Source organism: Schistocerca piceifrons, chromosome 1, assembly GCF_021461385.2.
Source record: "Schistocerca piceifrons isolate TAMUIC-IGC-003096 chromosome 1, iqSchPice1.1, whole genome shotgun sequence".
NCBI classification, from domain to species: Eukaryota; Metazoa; Arthropoda; class Insecta; order Orthoptera; family Acrididae; genus Schistocerca; species Schistocerca piceifrons.
Window position 1 is genome coordinate 496,796,780 of NC_060138.1, and position 24,327 is coordinate 496,821,106.

Below are 24,327 nucleotides of genomic sequence, written 5' to 3' on the forward strand. Positions count from 1 at the left end.
TAACATACTCTTTGCAATAGCTTTTGCTACTGTGTAGTTCACATCCTGTGAAGAAACCATTGGTAAAAGAGACTGCTTTGGTAGAATTTCGTAGTTTCACAATAAGTTATGGGTCCATGCAACGCCAAAATGAAAAAAACACAGTTTTAGAAGAAGACTGACTCAATCCTGTGTGTGCTAGAATATGACTTTTTTTTGTCGGAAATTCTTACAGTAACAGGAACCTTCTGTAAGAACATGGCTACCAATGGCATAAAAATAAAACAAAATGAAGATGGACCAATTATGATAGAGAAGACGGGGTGTTCAACAACTGGACTTGTGGCGAAGTATTATTGATGGAAAGAACCAGTTGGCTGATCTACAAAGCCACTTGAGATGAGCGACATAGCTATTATTTCACATGGATTATACTCAAAATGACAAGCAATGTTGGACCTAAGTCGGTCATTTCTCAGCTTTATAAATGTATTACAACATTTGTCTTTAATGTTTGTCGTCTGTATAAAGGTACTACATGATACTTTTGCTACCACAGAAAAACAAATGGCAGCAATTGTTACTCATTTAGATAGGAAAGGAATACAGACAACATTGTGTGTTACTTGTTCTGGGAAGTTTGCATTTCCATGGTTGCCATGTGCTGTGCCTCATAAGGTTACACACTGTGGAAAGTGTCAATTGTTGTACAGTACACATTTTGTATTTATTTTCAAGACGGCATCACAGAAAATTCGAAATGGGCTAGGTAAAGATCTAATTTCCCAAAAGCCGAAAAAATGAAACTTTTGTTTCACAAGCTAGACCATTTAATGTTCTTGAAATGAAAAGACACTAGGAATGTACTTCCTCTGACAACAAAACACAAAATGACAGCATCCAATGTCAATGCTAGTGCTAACTTTTTACGATGTCAATTTTAAATTCCTATGTTTTATATAAAAGCAGATGCCTATTAGCAAATATCTGGTAGAATTCATTATAGAACTGGCAGAGGAACTGGTGGATGAAGGAGGCCTTGTTGAATCACCTACTCAAATTCACTCATAACAAGACTTAGCGCATGATAATTTCCTAATTTATTCCAATTGAAGAATTGTCCAAAAGGTCTCAGAAGAAATATCAGGGTTTCCGCAGAACAAACGAGGTAAGACGTGGGAAGGAAAGATGTCAATTGTACCAAGGAATCCAACAGAAATACAGGAGGAAGAGGACTCCGATAATAGTGTGGACCCACCTAACTTAGAAGAGGTGAGAAATGCAAAGAGAAAGGCAGCAGGAACAGACAGCATTCCAACAGAACTTTTCAAGCAAGGAGGCTCTGAACTGGAAATGAACATCCTGAAAATGGTTAAACTAATAGGGGAAGAAGCGAAAATGCCTCAAACGTTGAAGAGGGGGTTATATGACCCATATATAAGAAAGAATGCCAGATGGAACATAGTAACTATAGAGAGATCACACTGCTTGATCTAGGATATAAAAACCTCTCTAACATTCTGTATGACTGACTCCTTCCAATAATAGTGAGGGAAACAGGGCTGTACCAATGTGGATTTATCCCTGGTAAGCCAACTATCAACCAGATGTTGTTGAAGGTTTCTCGGGTCTCCAGCCGGGTGATAGTGTTGATTTCTCGCGATGTTTCGGGAAGTGTCGTACTACCCATCTTCTAGTGAAGTGTCAAGATTCGCAGAGAGCGGGCTATTTATGTGCGCGTTCAGTTCTCGGGGTAAGCATTCTGTCTGCGTCCGCGGCGGAGGATGTTAACGGGCGCACTCTCGACGGATTGCCGCTATTGCAGGGTTCCATGCTGCGCTGAGTTGGTATCCCTCATCTCTTTTGAATCCTTATATCAGCCATAGCAGAACACAGCATAAATGAAGAACACACCTTCAACTTCGAAAACACGAAGGTGCTGTGCCAAGTGTCTGGCTTCTGGGAAAGCACTATCAGAGAATCCACAGAACTAAGGATTCACAACAATCTGGTCAACAGATATGAGGGATACCAACTCAGCACAGCATGGAATCCTGCGATGGCGGTAATCTGTCGGGAGCGCGCCCATCAACGTCCTCCGCCGCGAACGCCAACAGAATGCTTACACCGAGAACTGAGCGTGGCCGTCGTGGACAACCTCTATCCCCCCCACCACGCGCATGCCACCGGTCCACTGTAGCCTCCCGAGGTCTAGTGGAGGAGGTGACCGCGCACATAAATAGCCCGCTCTCCGCAAATCTCGACACTTCACAAGAAGATGGGAAGTATGACACTTTCCAAAACGTCACGAGACATCAATGCTACCACCCGGCTGGAGACCCGAGAAACCTTCATCAACAGTTTACGGCGGGAAAGCCTACAGCCACATATATCAACCAGATATTTGCCCTTAAGACAAATTCTTGGGGAACCCCCCCCCTCCCCCACCCACACACACACCACACTGATGAGGGTAGTAAGAACCAAAATGAAACACAAAATTGCATAAAAACTGGAGGAATTTTGTCCAATAGTTTGGAAATTAAACATTGAGTACAGCAAGGTGATGCACTGGCATGCCTCCTATTCAACGCCACTTTGGGGAAGGTGATGAGAGAAGCAAATATCTTTAATAGGAGAACGATATTTCATAAATTTGTGCAGATATTGGCTCATGCGGACAACAGACATAGTAGCAAGAACTCTGACAGCAATGAGAGACACATTCACCGCACTTGAAAAGGTAGGCAGAAATATTGAGCATGAAACAAAATACTTAGCTGCTGGGAATGCGCACGGGGAGAACATGCCAACCGAAGTAATGATGGGTAGTTATACCTTTGAAAAAGTCGATCATTTCAAGTCCTGGATTCAATTATAACCAGCTTGAAGGAGACCAATTGCAGCCAATAAAACTTATTTTGCCTTAACAAAGCTTCTACCTTCAAGCCTCCTGGATAAGACCACAAAACTAACCACATATAAAACACTGATCAGACCAGTGCTTACATATGCCTCTGAGACCAGGGCTCTGACAGCAAAGGACATTGAATCGCTGGATGCATTTGAGAGAAGGATACCAAGGAGAATAATCAGCCCAATTTGCGAAAGGGAAAGATGGAGGAGGAGATACAACCATGAGTTGTACAAAATCTGCAAAGACCAGCCGGTTAGAAGGCATGTGAAATTATCTAGGCTGATATGAGCTGGACATGTGGTACAGATGAATGATACAGAAATACCAAAAAAGATATACCAAGGAAAGTCAGGTTGACAGAGAAAATGTGGTTGAGCAAAAAGCAGATGGGACGAGGGAGTGATAGTAGGAATTGGAAAACACTAGCAAGGGACTGGGATAAATGGAAGAAAATAGTTAAAGAGGCCAAGACTGATCGTAAGTTGTGGTGCTGCAGAAGAAGAAGATTGTGGAGAATATAATGCTAGGACTATTTTCCATGCTGATGCAAAAGTAAACAATTTTCGAAAAGAAACCACATCATCATACATTTAATTTTAGCACCAACAATTTCTGATCTCTCCATTTAGGAAACGAAAGACTAACATAAAATTTTGTTGTGAAATTACATTTTCATAAATGGTCGTAGGTGTATGTATGTTCCAGTCGCAGCATTTCACAGGAAAAAGCTCTCTCATTCAAACATAATAAACTGACTTAAATTCTGTGCACGGGAATCTGCCACAAAATTCAGAAAAACTGTGAAAAACCACAGTTTCATACAGTTGATCGATACCATAGCTAATCACTCCTCAATACATTAGGGGTTCAGTGTGAACTTACTCCATTATATTTTTGAAATACCTCTGAATTTTATAAAACCCCTTTGTAACATGTTTTGTTACTGAATAGTTCATATCCTGTGAATAAAATATTTGTAAATGAAACTGTTTGTTCAACTTAATAATTTTGCTCAACTGATTAACAACAGACCAAAAAAACACAAGGAATTGGAAGAATCAATATCACTACACCATGTAATTTAGGATATTTAACTATACAAAATGAATTGTCCCCAATTTCAGAGCTCATGCAATTTCCACAACTACTTAAAACTTCAGTCACAGGTGGCAAGCAAAAATGCGGGTAATTATTATTATTATTATTATTATTGTTGTTGTTGTTGTTGTCTCAGTCAAAATACTTGTCTAATGCTGTTCTCCATGCTACTCTATACTGTGCAAGCTGCTTCATCTCAGCAACTACTGCAACCTACATCCTTCTGTACCTGCTTATTGCATTCATCTCTGTCACCCTCTACAATTTTTACCCTCCCTCTTCTCTCTAATACTAAACTTGTGATCCCTTGCCTCAGAATGTGCCCTACCTTATCTTCTAAGATAAGTCGTAGGGTCAGTATAGCATCGCGTGTTCCAACATTTTCCCCGAGGTCGGCTTCTACAAATTTGTTTCATTCATCTGTAAAGAATTCGTGTTAGTATTTTGCAGCCGCGACTGGTTAAACTGATAGTTCAGTAACTTTCACACCTGTCGACACTTGCGTTCTTTATGATTGGAATTACTATATTATTCTTTAAGTCTGAATGTATTTCGCCAGTCTCATACATTTTGCTCACCAGATGGTAGAGTTTTGTAGTTTTGGAATGTAGTAAAACTAAATCAGATGATGCTGATGGAATTAGATTAGTAAATGAAACACTTAAAGTAGTAGATGTTTTGCTATTTGGGCAGCAGAATAACTGATGATGGTCAAAGTGATGAGGACATAAAAAGTAGACTGGCAATGGCAAGAAACGCATTTCTGAAGAGAAATTTGTTAATATCGAGTACAGATTTAGCATCAGGAAGACTCTTCTGGAAGTATTCATACGCAGTGTAGCCATGTATGGAAGTGAAACATGGGACAATAAACAGTTTAGACAAGAAGAGAACACAAGCTTTTGAAATGTGGTGCTACATAAGAATGCTGAAGATTACATGGGTAGATCACATAACTAACTAGGAGGTGCTGAACAGAACTGGGGAGAAGAGGTATTTGTGGCACAACTTGACTAGAAGAAGGGATCAGTTGGTAGTATACATTCTGAGGCATCAAGGGATCATCAACTTCATACTGGAGGGAAGCGTGGAGGGTAAAAATCGTAGAGGGAGATTGGTTGGTTGGTTTAAAAGAGGGAGGGAAGGGACCAAACTGCTAGGTCATCTGTCCCTTGTTCCGAATAAAACAATGCCACAAGGGTGAGAAAAAACGAGCAAGACTGACAACACCAAACAGTCAGAAAGGAAAAACCACAAGAACGATGGAAGGGCAACAAACACTTAAATGGAAAAAAGGGGATAAGACAGAAACACGTATAAGAGATTAAAACGACAAAACAGATTACCATGGCTGGCTGACCATGAGAATAAAAAGGAGAAGCCAGCCACTCTGCAACATATTAAAACCTCTACCCTAAAAGCACTAGGGTGGAGGAAACAGAGGAACAAAGGACATGCGCTAAAATTTAGATCAAATAAAACCCACCGTCATGTATAAAATGTAAAACTAAATTAGCTGATGAGGTGTTGTCAGATAAAATTAGCAGCAACGAGTTCAGTAACCGAAAATTTCGTAGCAAGGCTGTCAAAGTAGGACAGTGCGCCAGAACATGGGCCACTGTCAACTGCGCACCACATTGACAATGAGATGGGTCTTCATGGCGCAGGAAGTAGCCGTGGGTCACCCAAGTGTGGCAAAGCGGAGCTGGCAGAGAAGCAGAGTCCCTGTCAGAGGCCTGCATGGAGGACTGCCAAATATTCGTAGTTTCCTTAATGGCATGCAGTTTATCGTGCGTGTTGAGACTATGCTATTCTGTCTCCCAAAGCCAAAAAACCTGGCGATGTAAAAACGAACACAGACCAGTTATTGAAATGCCGATCTCCATACGTGGTTTCTGTGTAGCCTGTCGGCAAGTTCGTTGCCTGGGATTCTGACATGACGTGGCATCCAGACAAAAACCACTGAACGACTTGACCGTTCCAGGGCATAGACGGACTCCTGGATGGTTGCTACCAAAGGATGATGAGGATAGCACTGGTCGATAGCTTGTAGGCTGCTCAAGGAGTCAGTACACAGAAGAAACTGACTCCCCAGGGCATGAACGAATGTGTTCAAGAGCAAGAGATATAGCCACCGGCTCAGCAGTGAAAACACTGCAGCCATCGGGCAAGGAATGCTGTGCAATATGTCCTTCATGGACATATGCAAAGCCAGTGTCATCATCAGCCATAGGTGTAAACCACTTCGTGGGCTTGGTACGTGTCAAGAATTGAGAGGAAGTGGCAGCGGAGAGCCGCGGCCTTAACTGAGTACTTAGGGCCATTTGAAAGGTCCAGGCAAAGCCGTGGCCTAGGTATACACCATGGAGGCGTACGTGAATGGACTTCAAGAACAGGTGGTAAAGGCAAGGACTCCAGTTTGGAAAGAAAGAGTCAAGACACAAACTGCAATTGGAAGTCCTGACCTGGCCCACAGATGCAGGAGATGAACCACCGTGGGAGGGAAAAGGAGATGGTAATTCGGATGCACAGGATAACTACGAATGCGTGCAACGTAATTGGTGAGCAGTTGTACACACCTGATCTGCAATGGAGGAACTCCAAACTCCGCAAGGATGCTGGTCACCGAACTAGCTCCTGTCGCTAGTCGAACGCCACAGTTGTGCACTGGGCCGAGTAAACGCAACGCTGAGGGTGCCGCCGAACCATCAACCACACTCCCATAGTCAAGGTGTGATTGAACAAGGGCTCTGTAGAGCTGCAGCAGCTTAGAGCGATCTGCATCCCATTTGGTGTTGCTCAGGCAGCGGAGGGCATTGAGGTGCTCCCAGCACTTCCACTTAGGCTGATGAAGGTGAGGAAGCCAAGTCAATCAGCTGTCAAAAACCAGTCCTAAGAATTGATATGTGTCTACTACAGTGAGTATATCGTCATTAAGGTAAAGTTCTGGTTCCAGATGAATGGTATGATGTCAACAGAAGTGCATAACACACAACTTTGCAGCCAAAAACTGGAAGCTGTGGGCTAGAGCCCATGACTGCACCTTATGGATGGCTCCCTGTAGGAACCCCTCAGTAACACCAGTACTGGTGGAGCAGTACGAAATGCAGAAGGCGTCTGCATACAGAGAAGGTGAGACGGAGGGCCCTACAGCTGCTGCTAGACCGTTAATGGCCACTAAAAATAGAGATATACAGAGCCCTGCAGGACCCCATTGTCCTGGGCTACGGGAGGCACCAACTTGGACATGGAAAGTACAAAGCGACAGGAAATTTCACCCCACTTGTATAATGTGCCAAGAATATGATGTCGCCATGTGGTGTCATACGTTTTTCGTAAATCAAAAAAAGACAGCAACAAGGTGTTGGCATCTGGAAAAGGCTGTTCGGATGGCAGACTCTAGGGACACAAGATTATCAGTGGCAGAGTGACCCAGGCGGAAGCCACCCTGGCACGGAGCCAATTTGCCATGTGACTCCAGGACCCAACCCAACTGTCGACACACCATATGTTCCAGCAGCTTACAAAGAGCGTTGGTGAGGCTGATGGGCCAATAGCAATCCACATCAAGGGTTTTTGTCAGGTGTGAGCACTGGTATGATGGTGCCCTCCAGCCAGTGAGATGGAAAGACATCATTGCCCCAGATCCAGTTCAAGATCACGACAATATGTCACTTGTAGTCAGATGAGAGATGTTTAATCATCTGACTGTGGATCCGATCGGGCCCAGGAGCTGTGTCAGGGCAATGTGCAAGGGCACTGAGAAGCTCCCACTCTGTAAATGGGGCATTATAGGGTTCACTGTAGTGTGTAGTGAACGAGAGGACTTTCGTAGAGGGAGACTAAGAGATGCATACACTAAGCTGAGTCAGAAGGATGTAGGTTGCAGCAGTTACTAGGAGATGATAAAGCCTGCACAAAATACAGCAGCATGGCGAGTTGCATCAAACTAATCTCTGAAAACAACAACAACAACAACAAAAACAACAACATTCCATTACCCTTGTTTTGCTTTTGTTGGTGTTCACCTTATATACTCCTTTCAAGACATTGTACATTCTGTTCAATGGCTCTTCAGAGGCTCTGCTGTGCCTGAAAGAATTACAAAGTGATCAACAAACCTCAAAGTGTTCATTTCTTATCCCTGGACTTTAATTTCTACTCCAAATTTTTCTGTTTCCTTTACAGCTTGGTCAATACACAAATTGAGTAACATTGGGGATAGGCTACACCCTGTCTCTCTCCCTTCTCAACCACTGCTTCCCTTTCGTGCCCCTTGATTCTTCAAACGACTATCTGGTTTCTGTACAAATCGTAAATAGCCTTTTACATCTGCTACCTTCAGAATTTCATCAAAGAGCATTCAAGTCAACATTGTCAAAAGCTTTCTATAGGTCTACAAATGCTATAAACATAGGTTTGTCTTTCCTTAACCTATCTTTCAAGGCAAGTCGTAGGGTCAGACTGCCTTGCATCTTCCTACATTTCTACAGTACTGAAAACTGATCTTCCCCGAGGTCGGCTTCTACCAATTTTTCCATTCTTCTGTAAAAAATTCATGTTAGTATTTTGCAACCATAACTTACTGAACTGATAGTTTGGTAATTTTCACACCTGTCAGCACCTGCTTTCTTTGGAATTGCAATTATTATATTCTTGAAGTCTGAGTTTAGAAAAATGGTTTTGACATTACTTTTGTAATTCAAAACATGGATACCCAAAATGATGTAATATCCTATGCTTCCTGAAGAACACTACTATCACAAATGTTGCAAGAGTGTCAATGGCATAACATGTTATCAATTGTGACTACGGGGCTTTCTGAAATTAAAAAAAAATTAAATTAAATAAAAAAATTATGTTTGGTAGAGTTGACCACATATTCTGCAATTGACCCTATGCAGCCATTTAATTCAATTCTCAGATAAGAAATCAAGATAACAAGGATGTAGCCACGCAAACAGGGACAAGCGTAGTAAAGCACTATCAAGTTTAAACTCATGACTGCTGGATGATAGAATCCATGACAACTTATGGACCAAGCACAACAGTGGTTTTTCAAGCAACCAGGACAATGTTATAATTTTCACAGGTCAGGAATAATAACAGACCTAAACAAATATTTTCAAGGTGACTAGTAAAGTCATGCTTGCTCTATCAGATGCTGTCATAAAATGGTGTTATAAGAGCGTAAGAATACCAATATACCTTCAGAAGTGCAGTAAATACATGACTAATAAAGAAAATTAGGTTCCTCAATTTCACGGCAATGAGAAGTGGCATCCTTGGTGCAGTGGTGGAATTAACGAAAAATACTAACTGGTGGACAATCTCATTAAGCCCTTGACAATGCATTCACCTTTTATCCTGCTTGCCTCAGAAAAATTACTTTTCATTAAGTACCAGCTGTGAATTAAATGTCAATTTAATCAATACATATTTCTTTTTCAAAATGTCATACTATTTTTGATATACAAATCGTTTTGTATTCTCCAACCAAAAGTATACAACTCTTTCTGCAAATGATTAATTTATGCACCTCCACTACAATGGCAACTTTACTGGCTTCAGTACAGAAGTACTTTGTCCATGATGGGGAAATGCTGTTTCAAAATAAAAAAAGAACTTTGATAAATATCTTGCACACAGAAAACACATCAACATCTGAAATTAACAAGAAAATCATTTAAACAACATAGTATCCCTTTCAGGTTTGGCATGAGATGTAACAGTATGCCATATTTACTGGAATGTTACCTCTGTTAGAAGCCTCTTCAGACCTTCTACTTCATCTTCACCTGGGTTTAATTCTCCTCCTGGTCTGGAAACAAAGATAACATCTTCAAAATATTTGGTAATACAGCAATAAGGAAAACTTATGTTTACTTAGATATCATTGTTTGTTCATAACCCATACTTTGTGACAATTTTACTCCTGGGCCCAGAACTAAAAAAAAATTCAACATCTCTTCTTTATGCCCTATTTTCTGCTCATTCTCCAAGTCTACACTCTTCTCCCCCCTTAACATCAATTACTGCTTCAGTCTTACTAAACTTCAGTCTTTTTTATCTTTCAGTCTGCATAATCTATCCTTCAAGACAACATGTTACTTGCTGGAATCTGCGATAACTATCCCTGCACATACATTTATATACCCCTTTCCACTCCTCTTCCCTCCACTATGTTAAACCCTAATCCTAATAACAACACTGCGGTCATTTTCACACGCCTAGAAAAGGATGATTAGCTTCGTGTGACAACAATTGGCAGTACCAGGTATTGGTGGGCAGACATCACGAGCTGCGGCTCCAAAAACTTCAGGATTTAAAGTCTAGTTTCCCTTTCCTTTCCACCATTTTATTACACACTGATTGGCTGGTTGGTTGGTTTAGAGGAGGGCAGGAGGGGGGAGGGGGAAAGGACCAAACTGCGAGGTCATCGGTCCCTTGATCCTGGTAAAATAGTTACACAAGGGAAAGAAGAAAAAGAGACGTACAGCACAATAACACGAGAATGGAAGAACCAGAAGAACTGCAGAAGGACAACCAACACTACTATGGACAAAACAGGAAAAGAAAACCACACAGAGAAGCAAGAAACAGGTAGAAGGGAAAAAACAAGAGAGCAGATGACCGTGGCAGACCGACCACGAGAACAAAAGGAAAAGCCAGCCACTCTGCGACACATTAAAACTTCTGGCCTAGGTTGGTTAATTTAAAAGATGGGGAAAGAGACCAAACTACAAGGTCATCAGTCCCTTGTTCCTCATAAAGTAATGCCGAAGTGTGAGAATAAAACAGACAGGACATGTAACACAAAACGGAAAGAAAGGAAAGGCAACAAACACTAAAAGGAACAAAGGAGGGCAAGAAACCAACAGAGAGATGCAAGAAACACTTAGAAGAGAGTAAAACAAGGAAGCAGATTACAGGGGCTGGCCGACCATGAACATAAAAAAGAAAAGCCAGCCACCCTGCAACACATTACAACCTCCACCCTAAAAGCACTAGGGTGGAGGACACAGAAAAAACAAAGGACAGGCTCTAAAACTCAGATCAAATGATAAAACCCACCCTCATGGATGATACGTAAAACCAAATCAGCCGATGAGGCATTGTCTGCTAAAATCAATGATAATGAGTCCAGCAACCGAAGATGAAGTCGCAGGGCAGCAAATGAAGGACAGAGCAGAAGAATATGGGCCACTGTCAACCAGGTACCGCACTGACACTCAGGTGGGTCTTCACGGCCCAGGAGGCAGCCAGGGGTCGCCTAGGCATGGCCAATGCAAAACCGGCAGAGAACCACGGGGTCCCAGTGAGAGGCCCTCATCGAGGACTTCACTCATTTGTGGTCCCCTTAATGGCTCTTAGTTTGTTGTGCATACTAATATTTTGTCATTCCCTCTCCTAAAGCTGAAAAACCTTGTGGAGTAATAAACTCAGGTCACTTGCAGGGATGCCCATTTCCAGAAATGGTTTCCGCGTAGCCTGCTTGGCCACACTGTCAGCCAAGTTAATTTCTGAGGATTCTAAGATGACCAGGGGTCCAGACGAACACCACTGAGCGACTGGACCGTTCCATGACAGAGATGGACTCCTGGATCTACCAAAGGACGACAAGGGTCGCATTGGTCAATAGTTTTCAGGCTGCTCAAGGAGTCTGTACATAAAAGGAAAGACTCCCCAGGGCATGAACGGAGATACTGAAGTGCACGAGAAATGGCCACCAGCTCTGCAGTGAATACACTGCAGCCATCCGGTAAGGAATGTTATTCAATAGGGCCACCGTGAACGTAGTCAAATCCTATGCGACCATCAACCATCGAGCCGTTGGTGTAAACCACTTCAAAGCACTGGGACATGTCAAGAATAGAGAGAAAGTAACAGCAGAGAGCCACATGGTTACCATAGTCCTTAGGGCTATGTGGCAGCCGAGGCGTACACCATGGAAGCATAAGTGAATGGAGCGCAAGTAGAGGTGGTAAAGGGAAGGACTCCAGTTCGGAGAGAAAGGACTGCACACGAACCACTATCACAAGCCCTGATCTGGGACACCGATGTGGGAGATGGACTGTCGCGGGTGGGAAAAGGAGATGGTAATTCGGATGCTCAGGAGAACTACGAACGTGTGCTGCGTAACTGGCGAACAGTTGTGCATATCTGATCTGTAATGGAGGGACACCAGCCTCTACCAGTACGCTTGTCATCGGACTCGTCCTAAAAGCTCCTGTAGCTAGTCCAACCCCGCAGTGGTGCACAGGTTCAAGTAAATGCGACACTGAGGGTGCTGCCAAACCATAAGTCACACTCACATAGTCAATTCGGGATTGGACAAGGGCTCTGTAGAGCCACAGCAGTGTAGAGCGATCTGCACCCCAATTGGTGTTGCTCACGCAATGGAGGGCATCGAGGTACCGCCAGCACTTCTGCTTAAGCTGCCCAAGATGAGGGAACAAAGTCAATCGAGCGTCAAAAACCAGTCCACAGAATCGATGTGTCTCCACTACAGCGAGTGGATCATCACGAAGGTAAAATTGTAAGTCCGGATGAATGGTACGATGCCAACAGGAGTGCATGACACACGACTTTGCAGCTGAAAACCGGAGGCTGTGGGCTAGAGCCCATGACTGCACCTTGTGGATAGCTCAAATGGCTCTGAGCACTCTGCGACTTAACTTCTGAGGTCATCAGTCGCCTAGAACTTAGAACTAATTAAACCTAAGTAACCTAAGGACATCACACACATCCATGCCCAAAGGCAGGATTCGAACCTGTGACCTTAGCGGTCGCTCGGTTCCAGACTGTAGCGCCTAGAACCGCACGGCCACTCCAGCTGGCTGTGGATAGCTCCCTGTAGGCGATGCTCAGCAACATCAGTACTGGTGGAGCAGTACGAAACGCAGAAGTCGTCTGCATACAGAGAAGGTGAGTCGGAGGGCCAGACGGCTTGCTGCTAGACCGTTAATGGACACTAAAAATACACACACACACAATACAGAGCCCTGCGGGACTCCATTCTCCTGAACATGGATGGAACTATGGGAGGCACCAACTTGGACACAGAAAGTACGGAGTGACAGGAAGTTTTGGATCACAATCGGGAGCAGGCCCCAGATACCGCACTCTTAAGATACGATGTCGCCAGGTCATCTTATACGCTTTTCATAAACAAAAAAAGACAGCAACCAGGTGTTGGCATCTGGAAAAGGCTGTTCGGATGGCAGACTCAAGGGACACAAGATTATCAGTGGTAGAGGGACCCTGGCGTAAGCCGCCCTGACATGGAGCCAGCAGGCCACGTGACTCCAGGACGCAACCCAATCGCCGACAACCGTATGTTCCAGCAGCTTACAAAGAATATTGGTGAGGCTGATGGGACGATACCTATGCACATCAAGTGGGTTTTTACTGGGTTTAAGTGTCTGAATTATGGTGCTCTCCCGCCATTGCGATGGAGATGCCACTGCACCAGATCCTGTTGAAGGTAACGAGATGTCGCTTGCAGTCAGATGTTTAATCATCTGACTGTGGATCTGATCTGGCCCAGCAGGAGCAGTGTCGGGGCATGTGGAGCTCCCACTCTGTAGACGGGGCATTATAGGATTCACTGTGGCATGTAGTGAACGAGATGATTTTCCCTTCCAGCTGTCGTTTGAGAGTGCAAAACATTGGGGGGTAATTCGCCGACACAGAGGCTCGAGCACAGTGCTCAGCAATGTTCTCGGCAATCGCAATTGCTTCAGTAGATAACACGACATTGATGTTAACACCAGGAACACCTGTTGGAGTCTGGTACACAAAAACATGCTTGATCCTTGCCCAGACTTGGGAAGGTGACTTATGGCACCCAATGGTTGAGACGTATCTCTCCCAACATCCGTCATTTTATAAGTTGGCGAACGCGGACACAGAGCCGTTTAAAGTCTATGAGGTGCTCCAGGGAAGGGTGCGGCTGTAGAGCTTGCTGACACTCCTAAATTGCTTCAGCAACTTCTGGAGACCACCAAGGCACTGTCTTTCGCCAGGGGCACCCTAAAAAAGCGAGGGATTGTTGTAGTCACCTGCTCAACCATCACATTCAGGTGCCCGTGTGGGGGAGATTCTACAGTGACAGCAGAGGTGAAAGTTTCCAAGTCCACCTTGTTTAAATCCCATCTGGGCACGCATCCGTGTGCCTGACACCGAGGCAGTGACAGGAAGATGGGGAAGTGGTCACTACCACACAGAGGTCGGGTTATGGGCGTTAAAATCTCCCAGAAGTAGGAAAGCTTTAGGGAGTTGATCAATCAGTGCAGTTAATACATTCAGCGGTACTGCACCATCTGGAGGAAGATTAACATTGCAGGCAGTTATTTCCTGTGTCGTCATTATTCTGACAGCCACAGCTTCAAAAGGGGATTGAAGGGGCACAGTTTTACTACAAACTGAGTTTAGGACATACACGCAAACTCCACCTGACACTTGATTACAGTCGCTATGGTTCCTGTAATATCCCTTATAGCCGTGGAGTGCAGGGGTCCGCATTGCCGGGAACCAGGTTTCCTGGAGGGCAATGCAGAAAGCAGGTGTAAAGCGTAACAGTTGCTGTAGCTCAGCCAGGTGGTGAAAAAAACCGCCGCAATTCCACTGGAGGATGACGTCATCTTGAGACTGGGAAGGCAGGGAACATTCAATGAGGCAGTTTACGTTTCAGTATCACCTGCTGCCACAGACTTATTGCCCGAGGAGTCTACATCCTTTGTGTCTGAGGGTCCAGCGAGATCTGGGTCCTCAGTGAGCTCCAGAATCTCCACCTCATCCGCAGACGCAGAGCTTGTTGGTAGAGTTGGTGTTGGGTGCCACTGCAATTCCCTTGGTCTTGGGGGATCTTCTTTTTGGAGTTCTCTTGCTGCTCCTTGGGTTTCCCTGGCTGGGAGGACTTCACTGATTCAGTATCCGGGACTGATGATGAGTGTGAAGCCCTATGACCAGCTGCTTTTGGATACTTCAGCCACTGGCAGGTGTCATCTTTCCCACTAGCAGAAAGCTGGGAAGGGAGTGACCCAAGCGACCCCTGCCCAGCGAGAGGATCCGAAGAAGACTTCCGCTTCTCCGGCGCAGAAGTGTAGACTGATATCCCCGATGGTTGGGTGGGTGTTGCTACCAAAGTAGATGCTGCGGGAGCAACAGGGAGGGAAGTGCCCCACCATCAAGTGTAGTCTTACGGTTCTGAGAGTTGACTGGGTTTGGCGGAGGTGATGGGGGCTAGAACTGTTGCAGCGGCAGCGTAAGACGATGTCATATGTACAGGGATGTAATCATTCAAATTTCTTCTTAGCCTCAGTGTAGGTCAGTCAGTCCAGGGTCTTTTACTCCATGGTTTTCCTTTCTTTGTGGAGAATCCTGCAGTCAGGCAAGCAAAGCGAATGGTACTCTCTGCAGTTGACACAGATGAGAGGTGGGGCACGTGGAGTGTTGGGATGTGATGGGCATCCGCAATCTTGACATGTGATGCTGGAAGTACAGTGGTAAAACATATGGCCGAACTTCCAGCATTTAAAGCATTAAATTGGGGGAGGGAAATAGGGCTTTACATCACAGCAGTAGACCATCACCGCGACCATCTCGGATAATGTATCACCCTCTAAGGCCAAGATGAAGGCACCAGTGGCAACCTGATTATCCCTCAGACCCCGATGGGCACGCTGTATGACATGTACACTGCTCTAAATTGGCAAGCCGCTCATCGTCAGACTGCAAAAGAAGGTCCCAGTGTTATATGATACCCTGGACCATATTTAAGCTCTTATGGGGCGTGATGGTTACAGAAACACCCCCAGCTTGTCACAAGCGAATAACGTCCATGAATGGGCAGAGGATAAAGACTGACGCAGATCTCGTTTTGGACAAGCCCTCCACCTCCACAAACTTTTCCTCCAAATGTCCACAAAAAAACTGAGGCTTCATGGACATGATAGATTCCCCATCAACTCTTGTAATACAAGGTACCGTGGCAAACAAGCTTCACTGCCATCCTTGGACTGGCATTCCTCCCATGGTGTGGCCAGGGAGGGGAACAATTTGGGGTTGTACTTCTGTGCGTTGAACTGATGCTTAGAGACTGCTGGTGTTTGACCATCAACAAGAGATAGTGTACTACACTTCATCGCGTGTCATCCGCCCCAATGCCACCTACTGCAACCACGGGCCCTCCTGACAGGTGCCACCCAGATGCAGCAAATGGGTACATGGCGGCCCCACCACAACGGACTGGCTACCGTGCTGGATATCGGGTGCAACCAAGCAAACAAGTCCACTATTATCGTCAGCGTAGAAAACAATACTTCACAGTTGATGGAAAAATACACACCCAGGAGGGTGACCTCCCCAGCAGTTGGAGAATGAGCAGAAGTGCAGATCCACATTGACAAAGGATGCGATAGGTCTCGGCGCATGATGGGGACGATGCACCATGTAAGGCATCCTTCCCCAAATGGCTTGCTCTTCGGGAAAATTTTGAATAATGGAGGTCAAACCCTACAGGGGACCATCACATGAAGGCCGAAATGTGTGGGACTTCTTTTGGTCGCCTCTTACGACAGGCAAGAATACCTCGGGCCTATTCTAACCCCCAGGCCCACAGGGGGGATTACACACTGACAAAACAAAGTGTGTGCCTGGTAATGAAGTTGTCTATGTCAATAATAATGCAAATAATACATTCTGAGGCAAAGCAAGAAAGAATATGTCAGGGAATAATGAACCTCAAGGAGCTACCAAATTCTCTGTTGCTATTCCAGCTGGTTTCTAAGCCTATAATTTCACATAATATATAATATAAATGGACTCTGCAGCATTCATCCCCACTACTTATTTCATCATGATTATAATCTTACATTGTGAAATCAACCAAGGGTTAACTGTACGCAAGATTATTCTGTTGCTACAATGATCTGTCATTACTTTGCTGCCCTGTAATCATTTGGAAGACTACTAATTCATATATCATTAGCAGAACAGCTATGAAGCCACAATGACTTTTTATTTACGAGAGATGCTTTGCCGCGAAGCCATAATGACTATCAGAGATAGCTTAGTAGTTACATTACAATATTCTGGTGGAATGTAAATAATTTAGGACTAAAGGTGACCACTCACCAAATGCTAGCACTTTGTCAACAAGCACACACACAAATCCTTTGTCAAGATAGAGCACACAGTAAGGGCACTGGTGGAGAGGGGAGGGGGGGGGGGGGGGGGGGGTGTACACTTCCAATTGCCAAACAAAGTTAAATTTACTAACAACAGTGAATACCAGAAGGAAATGGCTTTTAGAGCAGAGTTAAAATCATTTCTTGTCGAGAGGTGTTTCTACAATATAAGTTATTATATTAGTTTATAGGAATATTAGGCCCTCCTTTTACAATACCTCATTTGTTTCTTTTTATTGATGTATCACATATGCTGTGTTTGTTTTTGTAAAAGAATATTTCTGCTGTAGGTCTATTTCTCCCATTTCAAATGCAGTGCAATACACCAACTCAGAAGGAATCTAGTATTAGAGTGGTTGTGATGGGTATAGTGGAACCCTTTTTCATGTGTTATACTTTAGGTGTAAAATAATACATCAATTTTTTCAAAAGTGTGTTACACCAATTTCCTGTTCTAGTTACACCACTGGCTTACTTGTTGTGAATATTTCAATCTCAATGTTGACTACATATTTGTGATAGTAGGGTTTATTTACCATCTGGCCAACCTTACTTTGGTTTCCCACAGTTTTCCCAAGTTGCTAAGACAAACACCTAATCCTATCCTAATTTGGTTATGTTTTATATACGTACAAATAATCCCTTAATGCAGGTGCCATGTCCAATACAGTTATTCTGAATGGTATAATGATAAATAATAATAATAATAATAATAATAATAATAATAATAAATAAATAAATAAGGCCACTGTACAGGATCAAACAATTAGTAAAACTTTAGTAGGTATGTCAACTAACTGACCATGTACAGCAGCATTTGATGTATTTGCCAAACAGAGAGTGTTTGATAGAAATTTTGATTAACAGCAGACTTGATGAGATTGTGGACACTGTTGATGTTTCACTGCATGTTTAGTGAAGAAGAATTTATTACAATTTATCTCATTGGATTGTTAATTTTGACAACTACAGAAACATAACGATCAGGTATAAAATGAAACAGGATTGTCAATTATCAAAATGGTAGAGGCGTTTCTTTCCCAGCCACATATTACGCAGGAAGAGGTTAAAAAGAAAATGTTATACACAGCATACAAGAGTGAATGCAATAAAATAATAAAAAATCTAAGCTCTACAGTTCTTAAAGACTTTTTCCCACATTATGGTATTTTAATGCATGGCCATTAATGAACAAGTAGAACATAAATTTTGCATACTTGGGTCTTCTTTTTGTATTGTGAGGATGACGAGGATTCACTAAAAATTTGACTGTCCATTCAGAAAAAGTTAATGTAAACAACAGATTCTGAGTAAATTATTTTCTTTAGCAGGTTTTTATTGGTCTATTTCTATCTCAATTTCGACTACTCCCTGGACCAGTGTCTTGTTTTCTTTTTCTTCTATATACATAGGGTTATATTCATGGCAAAAAATGCTTTGTCTACATTATTAGCCATTCCCACTGTTGTGAAAGTACTTCATGACATAAATAGCATCTGGGTCATTCCACGGGAAATCAACTGAAACTTGACAATTTAGTCTTTTGTAATATTCTTTTGTTTTATTTTGTCAAAATAAGACAAATTACAAAATTACAGACTTTTTGGAGATTTCTTTTCAAGTTATTAATTTTTTTAAAGTTTCTTGAACTGTGCGATTTTTGAACCTTTTGAAACTTTAGAATTGCCATACCTCAAAAAGTATCTGATGTACAAATCTGACATTTATACCATTTTCTTCAGTTTATTACGGGTTTTAAAAATGTGCTGCTTGACCAAATTCAGTAAAATGCTAAATTTTCCTACACCAAAACTGGTTCATAAAATTACTGTTGAAATTTAATTACTAATTATGTACACTTAACTTTAGGATTTTAAAACTGTACTCAACTATGCCATGTAACAATTAACACAAATAGCTTAAGAGATGATAAGCATATATATACAGGGTGTATACGCAGACAAGGAAAAAAATTCCCGGATTTCCCGGTTAAAAATACACTTTCTCCCGGGTGAAAACACACTTTTTCCGTGTTAAGTAGCAGTATATTTTCCCTGCAGAACTTATCAATCCTTTGAATGGTTATGCGTTTATACACAGGCATTTAATTTCCCAGCACTTTAGAAAACGAAACTCAGGGAGAAAGACATGTTTTAGAAATATCTGTGATGTGCAGCAACGCTACCTATTTTTGTATTACGAAAGTATACGTTGTAATTCCGCCAAACACCGCATGTTACTTTTCGTATAATTGAAATCGAGATTGCGATGCGCTTTTGTAAGCCACTCATAGCTCATGTCACATGATCCCGCCAGCCGATGACAGCGGATATTCAGACCACAGGACACGTGATGTAGTCAGCCAACAGCAACATCACTGTTACGTAGCACGAACACACAAACAGGCAAAGTTAATAGTTTAAATTAATATACATAGTGTAGCTACAAGAAAAGCAAAGTGTTCACATATAATATTGTGTCTGTAAGGTTAATAAGCTACAAGAGTAGCTAAGCTTTCGCATATAATGTTGATCTTTTTCGCGCGTGTTACACTTTAAGATGTATCACACAAATGTGCCAGTAAAATTTTTAATAATGACACAGATGTCTGATCTTCAGGGTTCGAAATTCTTCTAAATGGCTCGCCATGAATGAGTTGATTTTTAAATGAGAGTCAAACGCTCTGTAATTTAAGAAATTCATGGTACATTTTCGCACATAGTTCAACTTACGTAAAAGGATACTTACTTTGAAAGTAACACTTTTCAAACCACCATTCGCAATATTTTCCTGCGACCTGTAAGAAATATGTTCGTTTCAGCAGCTGCCAGTGAGCGCAGATAACAGGCGACACTGCGATTGCGCAGCTACCATGATATAGGAAGCCCGCATGTACATATGTGTAAAACATTGATAGATCATACATTATGTCATAAAAGAAACAAGACATCAGAGGATACTCCAACAGCATCAGAATTTCATGAACCATATTTTATGCATACTTAAAATTGCACATTCATATGTCCAGATTCCCAATGAAGTAGACCTCGACCTGATATTAAGCTTTTCAGTGTGGGTTTCGGGGTGTAAATTTTCTTGGAGCACCAGTACTGTATTATATCATCTTTGGTTCTTTATTATGGCATAACGCCATATGTCCTAGAAGATGAAAACGTGCACTTGAAATGCAGCGAACAGCTGAAACTAGAGAGTACTGTGAAATTAAACATTTCATTTCAAATACATTGACTGCCTCTGTGGAATAAGTTAATAAAAGTCAAATTTCTTTAGCAAACAGACAAAAATAACTTCATTGTTCTGCAAGGCAATTAATGCTTGACTCTCAGAAAGGTGGAAATAAAATAAAATAAAATCTGACACCAATAACATATTTTAGCCTTCCGTAATTATGTGAATGTATTTAATTCACTTGAGAGCGCCCCGCCACAGATACCCGTTTTGTTTTTATTTGATGTGACAGTAAACGAAGGGGAAACAGCAAAATCACCAAATGGTGATTTGGGTCACGTGGAGACTACCCACTGTAACTCAGACTGCTCTGCACATCAGCCCCGGATCTACGATATTTGCTAACCGGGTCAATAATTTAAAAAAAATCGAATTTTCAAAAATATGTTCATCTTGTAGCGCACATCTTCCTGAAAGTCTGAAACATAAAACGTGTGTTCAAGGAAATGTATGACATGTTATTTCGCTCTGTGGCATTGAAACGTGTGTATTTTGTAATGGATTCCATCAAACTATATGCAAGACAGTGGAAATTGAAGTGTCCTGTAGCGCCTCTCCTGCTACCAGTCAGCCAGTTTGACAGCCTGCCTTCTTTTTATATATAAACAAAATCCTCGCAATTAACAGCAAATGGGATTATTCATAATCGGGAGAACAAGAACTCTTCAGAAAATTTGCACTCTTTATTGTCTATTAGCTAATAACTTGCTGTTTTGTGTGACAAAATTAAATATAGGATACATAAAACCAATAAAGACAAGAGACAAGCAAGAAAGTACACATTTCTTCAATCCTTAGCTGCTAGCATTTTTTTTCTCTCTAATCTTGCTACAACTTTACATGGCTTGCTTTCCTTTCAGCGAAAAAATCTATTACCTCATCAAAGTTCGCCAAACTTTTCTCTACATGAAAAATCCAAACGTAATTATCTAATACTGAAAAAGCTGTTAATACAAATAATACTCAATGCCGATTTGGTTTCTCAATCTGATTACGTCTGTTTTGTCACCGTCTGCTAGATAAAACAAAATAGGCCTTTCTAATATTGCAGCAATTTTGTAATGCACACCAAATAAACGAGACTGTATTGGCACAAATGGTCATTTTTATAACACGACAGAATATAATTCACTAAGTATCAATGTCAAATGCCTATTAGGCCTACTACAAGCAAAAAGCTTTAGGTTAGGAAATAGTTTCACATTTCATTCACATGCACCAGTTTCTCAAGCATGAGATTGGAAAGTAATGTTACGATTTGGAATCATCTTATTATTCCATAATTTGTATGATGTCCCTGTTTCTTCTCCTTCCTTGTTCTGACAATCTAGTTATCCCGTGATTATTCTCCAGTTAGGCACTGTTACATGTTCGTACAACACGTTTTCCGCGTTACTTCTAGAATACAACTTAAGCGGCTGCTGGCCAGGGCCTGCACAACTGGTCCTTACTAGTGTAGCGATCTGGCCAAAAATTCGTCAAAATTTCATTTTCTTGGATACGCCAACAAGGTAATACGTAATCTTTCTCACCTGTTATTCCTGTTAGTCCTATATATCTCCATTCTGGTAGTCTGAATTTCTGGATTTCGCTAGTAATTATAACAATGCTGATCATTCGCAAACCCACACAACCACATAATCAGACTGCGATTGGCATTAATCCGTTCGGCTTCACTCCGCACAGCTCGTATAGCCCCGGCCCCTTTTGCCTGCGTACAGTTTATTTCTACATGCGACGAGGTGTCTCCTGACAGACACATCACGTACACTACACACACATTCAAAAATCAACTTATGATTCATTCAGAAATCAACTGAAAATTTGTTCAAAAACCAAAAGGGATGCGTTTCAAAATCATATGAATAATCGATAGACCAATGTGCACTGGATGCTAAGCGCTTTGTGAAACAAGCTTTTTTCCTCAAGAATATGAATTTGGTGCCCTCTTTCCCGGTAGCATCTAGCTGCTTGCACAGCCAACAGCCACATTCCTACAGCCAGAAGTGGGAAAATCTACTGCTCAAACACGACTCAACTGCGCATGCGCATGAGCCCGCTCGTAACTGCTAAAGCGAATCTAATGTCAACAGTTGTGACTTCACGCTCATCGGAGGCAATTTGTTGTTATGAAGCATTGCATAGTCTTCCTAAAGCCTTTGACACATTTTGCTGTCAGCAGACGCTTGCATGAGCACTGTGTCGTCGTGGTATATGGTACATTTCCTTTGCAATTTAAGTTATTTTCTTTTTTTCCCTCGTTTATGTTTTATTGTTGAAGCGTTATTCTGCAGTAGTGGGATACAGTAATACCCTTTGTTAGAGTATCGGCTCTTACCAGTCAAAATTACAAAAATTTAACAGAAAACTAGTACACTGAATGGATCTCCCGGTTGTCCCGGGTCGTATACACCCTGATTATAAAAATAGAGGGGCAAATTCCACGTGGGAAAAATATATCTAAAAACAAAGATGATGTAACTTACCAAACGAAAGCGTTGGTATGTTGATAGACACCAACAAACACAAACACACACACAAAATTCAAGCTTTCACAACCCACGGTGTGTGTGTGTGTGTGTGTGTGTGTGTGTGTGTGTGTGTGTGTGTGTGTGTGTGTGTGTGTGTGCGTGCGCGCGTGTGTGTATACCTGTCCTTTTTTCCCCCCTAAGGTAAGTCTTTCCGCTCCTGGGATTGAAATGACTCCTTACCCTCTCCCTTAAAACCCACATCCTTTCGTCTTTCCCTCTCCTTCCCTCTTTCCTGATGAGGCAACAGTTTGTTGCGAAAGCTTGAATTTTGTGTGTATGTATGTGTCTGTCTGTGTTTCTATCGACCTGCCAGCGCTTTCGTATGGTAAGTCACATCATCTTTGTTTTTAAATATATATATATATATATATATATATATATATATATATATATATATATATATATATATATATAAAGAAAAACATACAATTATATTGACAGTAATTCATTTTAGCAGAAATGAAATGTGGAGTTAGGTTGGTTTGTGGGATTAAAGGGACCAAACTGCTACGGTCATCGGTCCGTTTTTCCAAATACTAAAAACACCCTCAGAGAATAAAAAACGTTCAGCAGAATAGATGACAGACGACACAGAACAAGAGAAACTTACACAAAGACCACACAAAACAAATTAAAATCACACAGTGTGTGATGGTGGTTAGCCGACCATAGAGAAAAAAGGAAAAGCCAACCACGAACTGTGGAGATAAAGTTACCAAAGCACTGGTGAGGGAAAGAGGACCAGTTTTTTGTTTGTACGTGTAAAACATGTGCTCAGGAGATAAAGTGCCAGGCACATGTAACGCACGTGCTCAGGAGATAAAGTTCCAGAAAAGTACCAATGTCATGATTTAAAAATGTTTAATTAGGCAAAAAAAGGCTGAAAGGCATATGTTGGAATATGGCAAATACCATTAACAACAAACAATGTGGAATATTGTACTTTTACAAGGCACTGACGTTTGTGCCACTTTGTCACAAGATGATGTTAATACACAAGGTCTGTCCAGAAAGTATATTACCTTTATGCCTGCAGCAATAATGGGTGGGGCTAGTGTGGTCATATCATTGTCTTAGGATTTGTCCATTCAATCAGCATCCAGCTATGTTAGTAAGACATTCACATTTTTTTTCTGTTATCTAATAAAAGTTTTGAATGTATGCCACAACTGAAAATCCCACGAGTTGTGAAATGCGGTAGGAATGAGGTTTTTATTGGCAAAACCCATAAACTGATGGAAATTTTCGGGAATTGTATAAAGTGCATGGAAACAATGTAATCACTGAAGGTGGAGTGCAACAATGGCGCATTAGGTTTAAAAGTGGCTGAACTAATGTTTACAATGGAGAAGGAAGTAGA

The 24,327-nt window shown here is 42.1% G+C and overlaps 1 protein-coding gene across 3 annotated transcripts in view; it reads right to left on the bottom strand.

The window, feature by feature from the left end:
* LOC124796019 (cleavage and polyadenylation specificity factor subunit 5) overlaps positions 1-24,327 on the bottom strand; it is a 116,925-nt gene that overhangs the window by 68,508 nt on the left and 24,090 nt on the right. For all 3 annotated transcript variants that reach the window (XM_047260105.1, XM_047260113.1, XM_047260121.1), the window contains exon 3: positions 9,752-9,815. In XM_047260105.1, the coding sequence (XP_047116061.1) occupies positions 9,752-9,815 (64 nt within the window). The remainder of the gene's footprint in view (positions 1-9,751; positions 9,816-24,327) is intronic.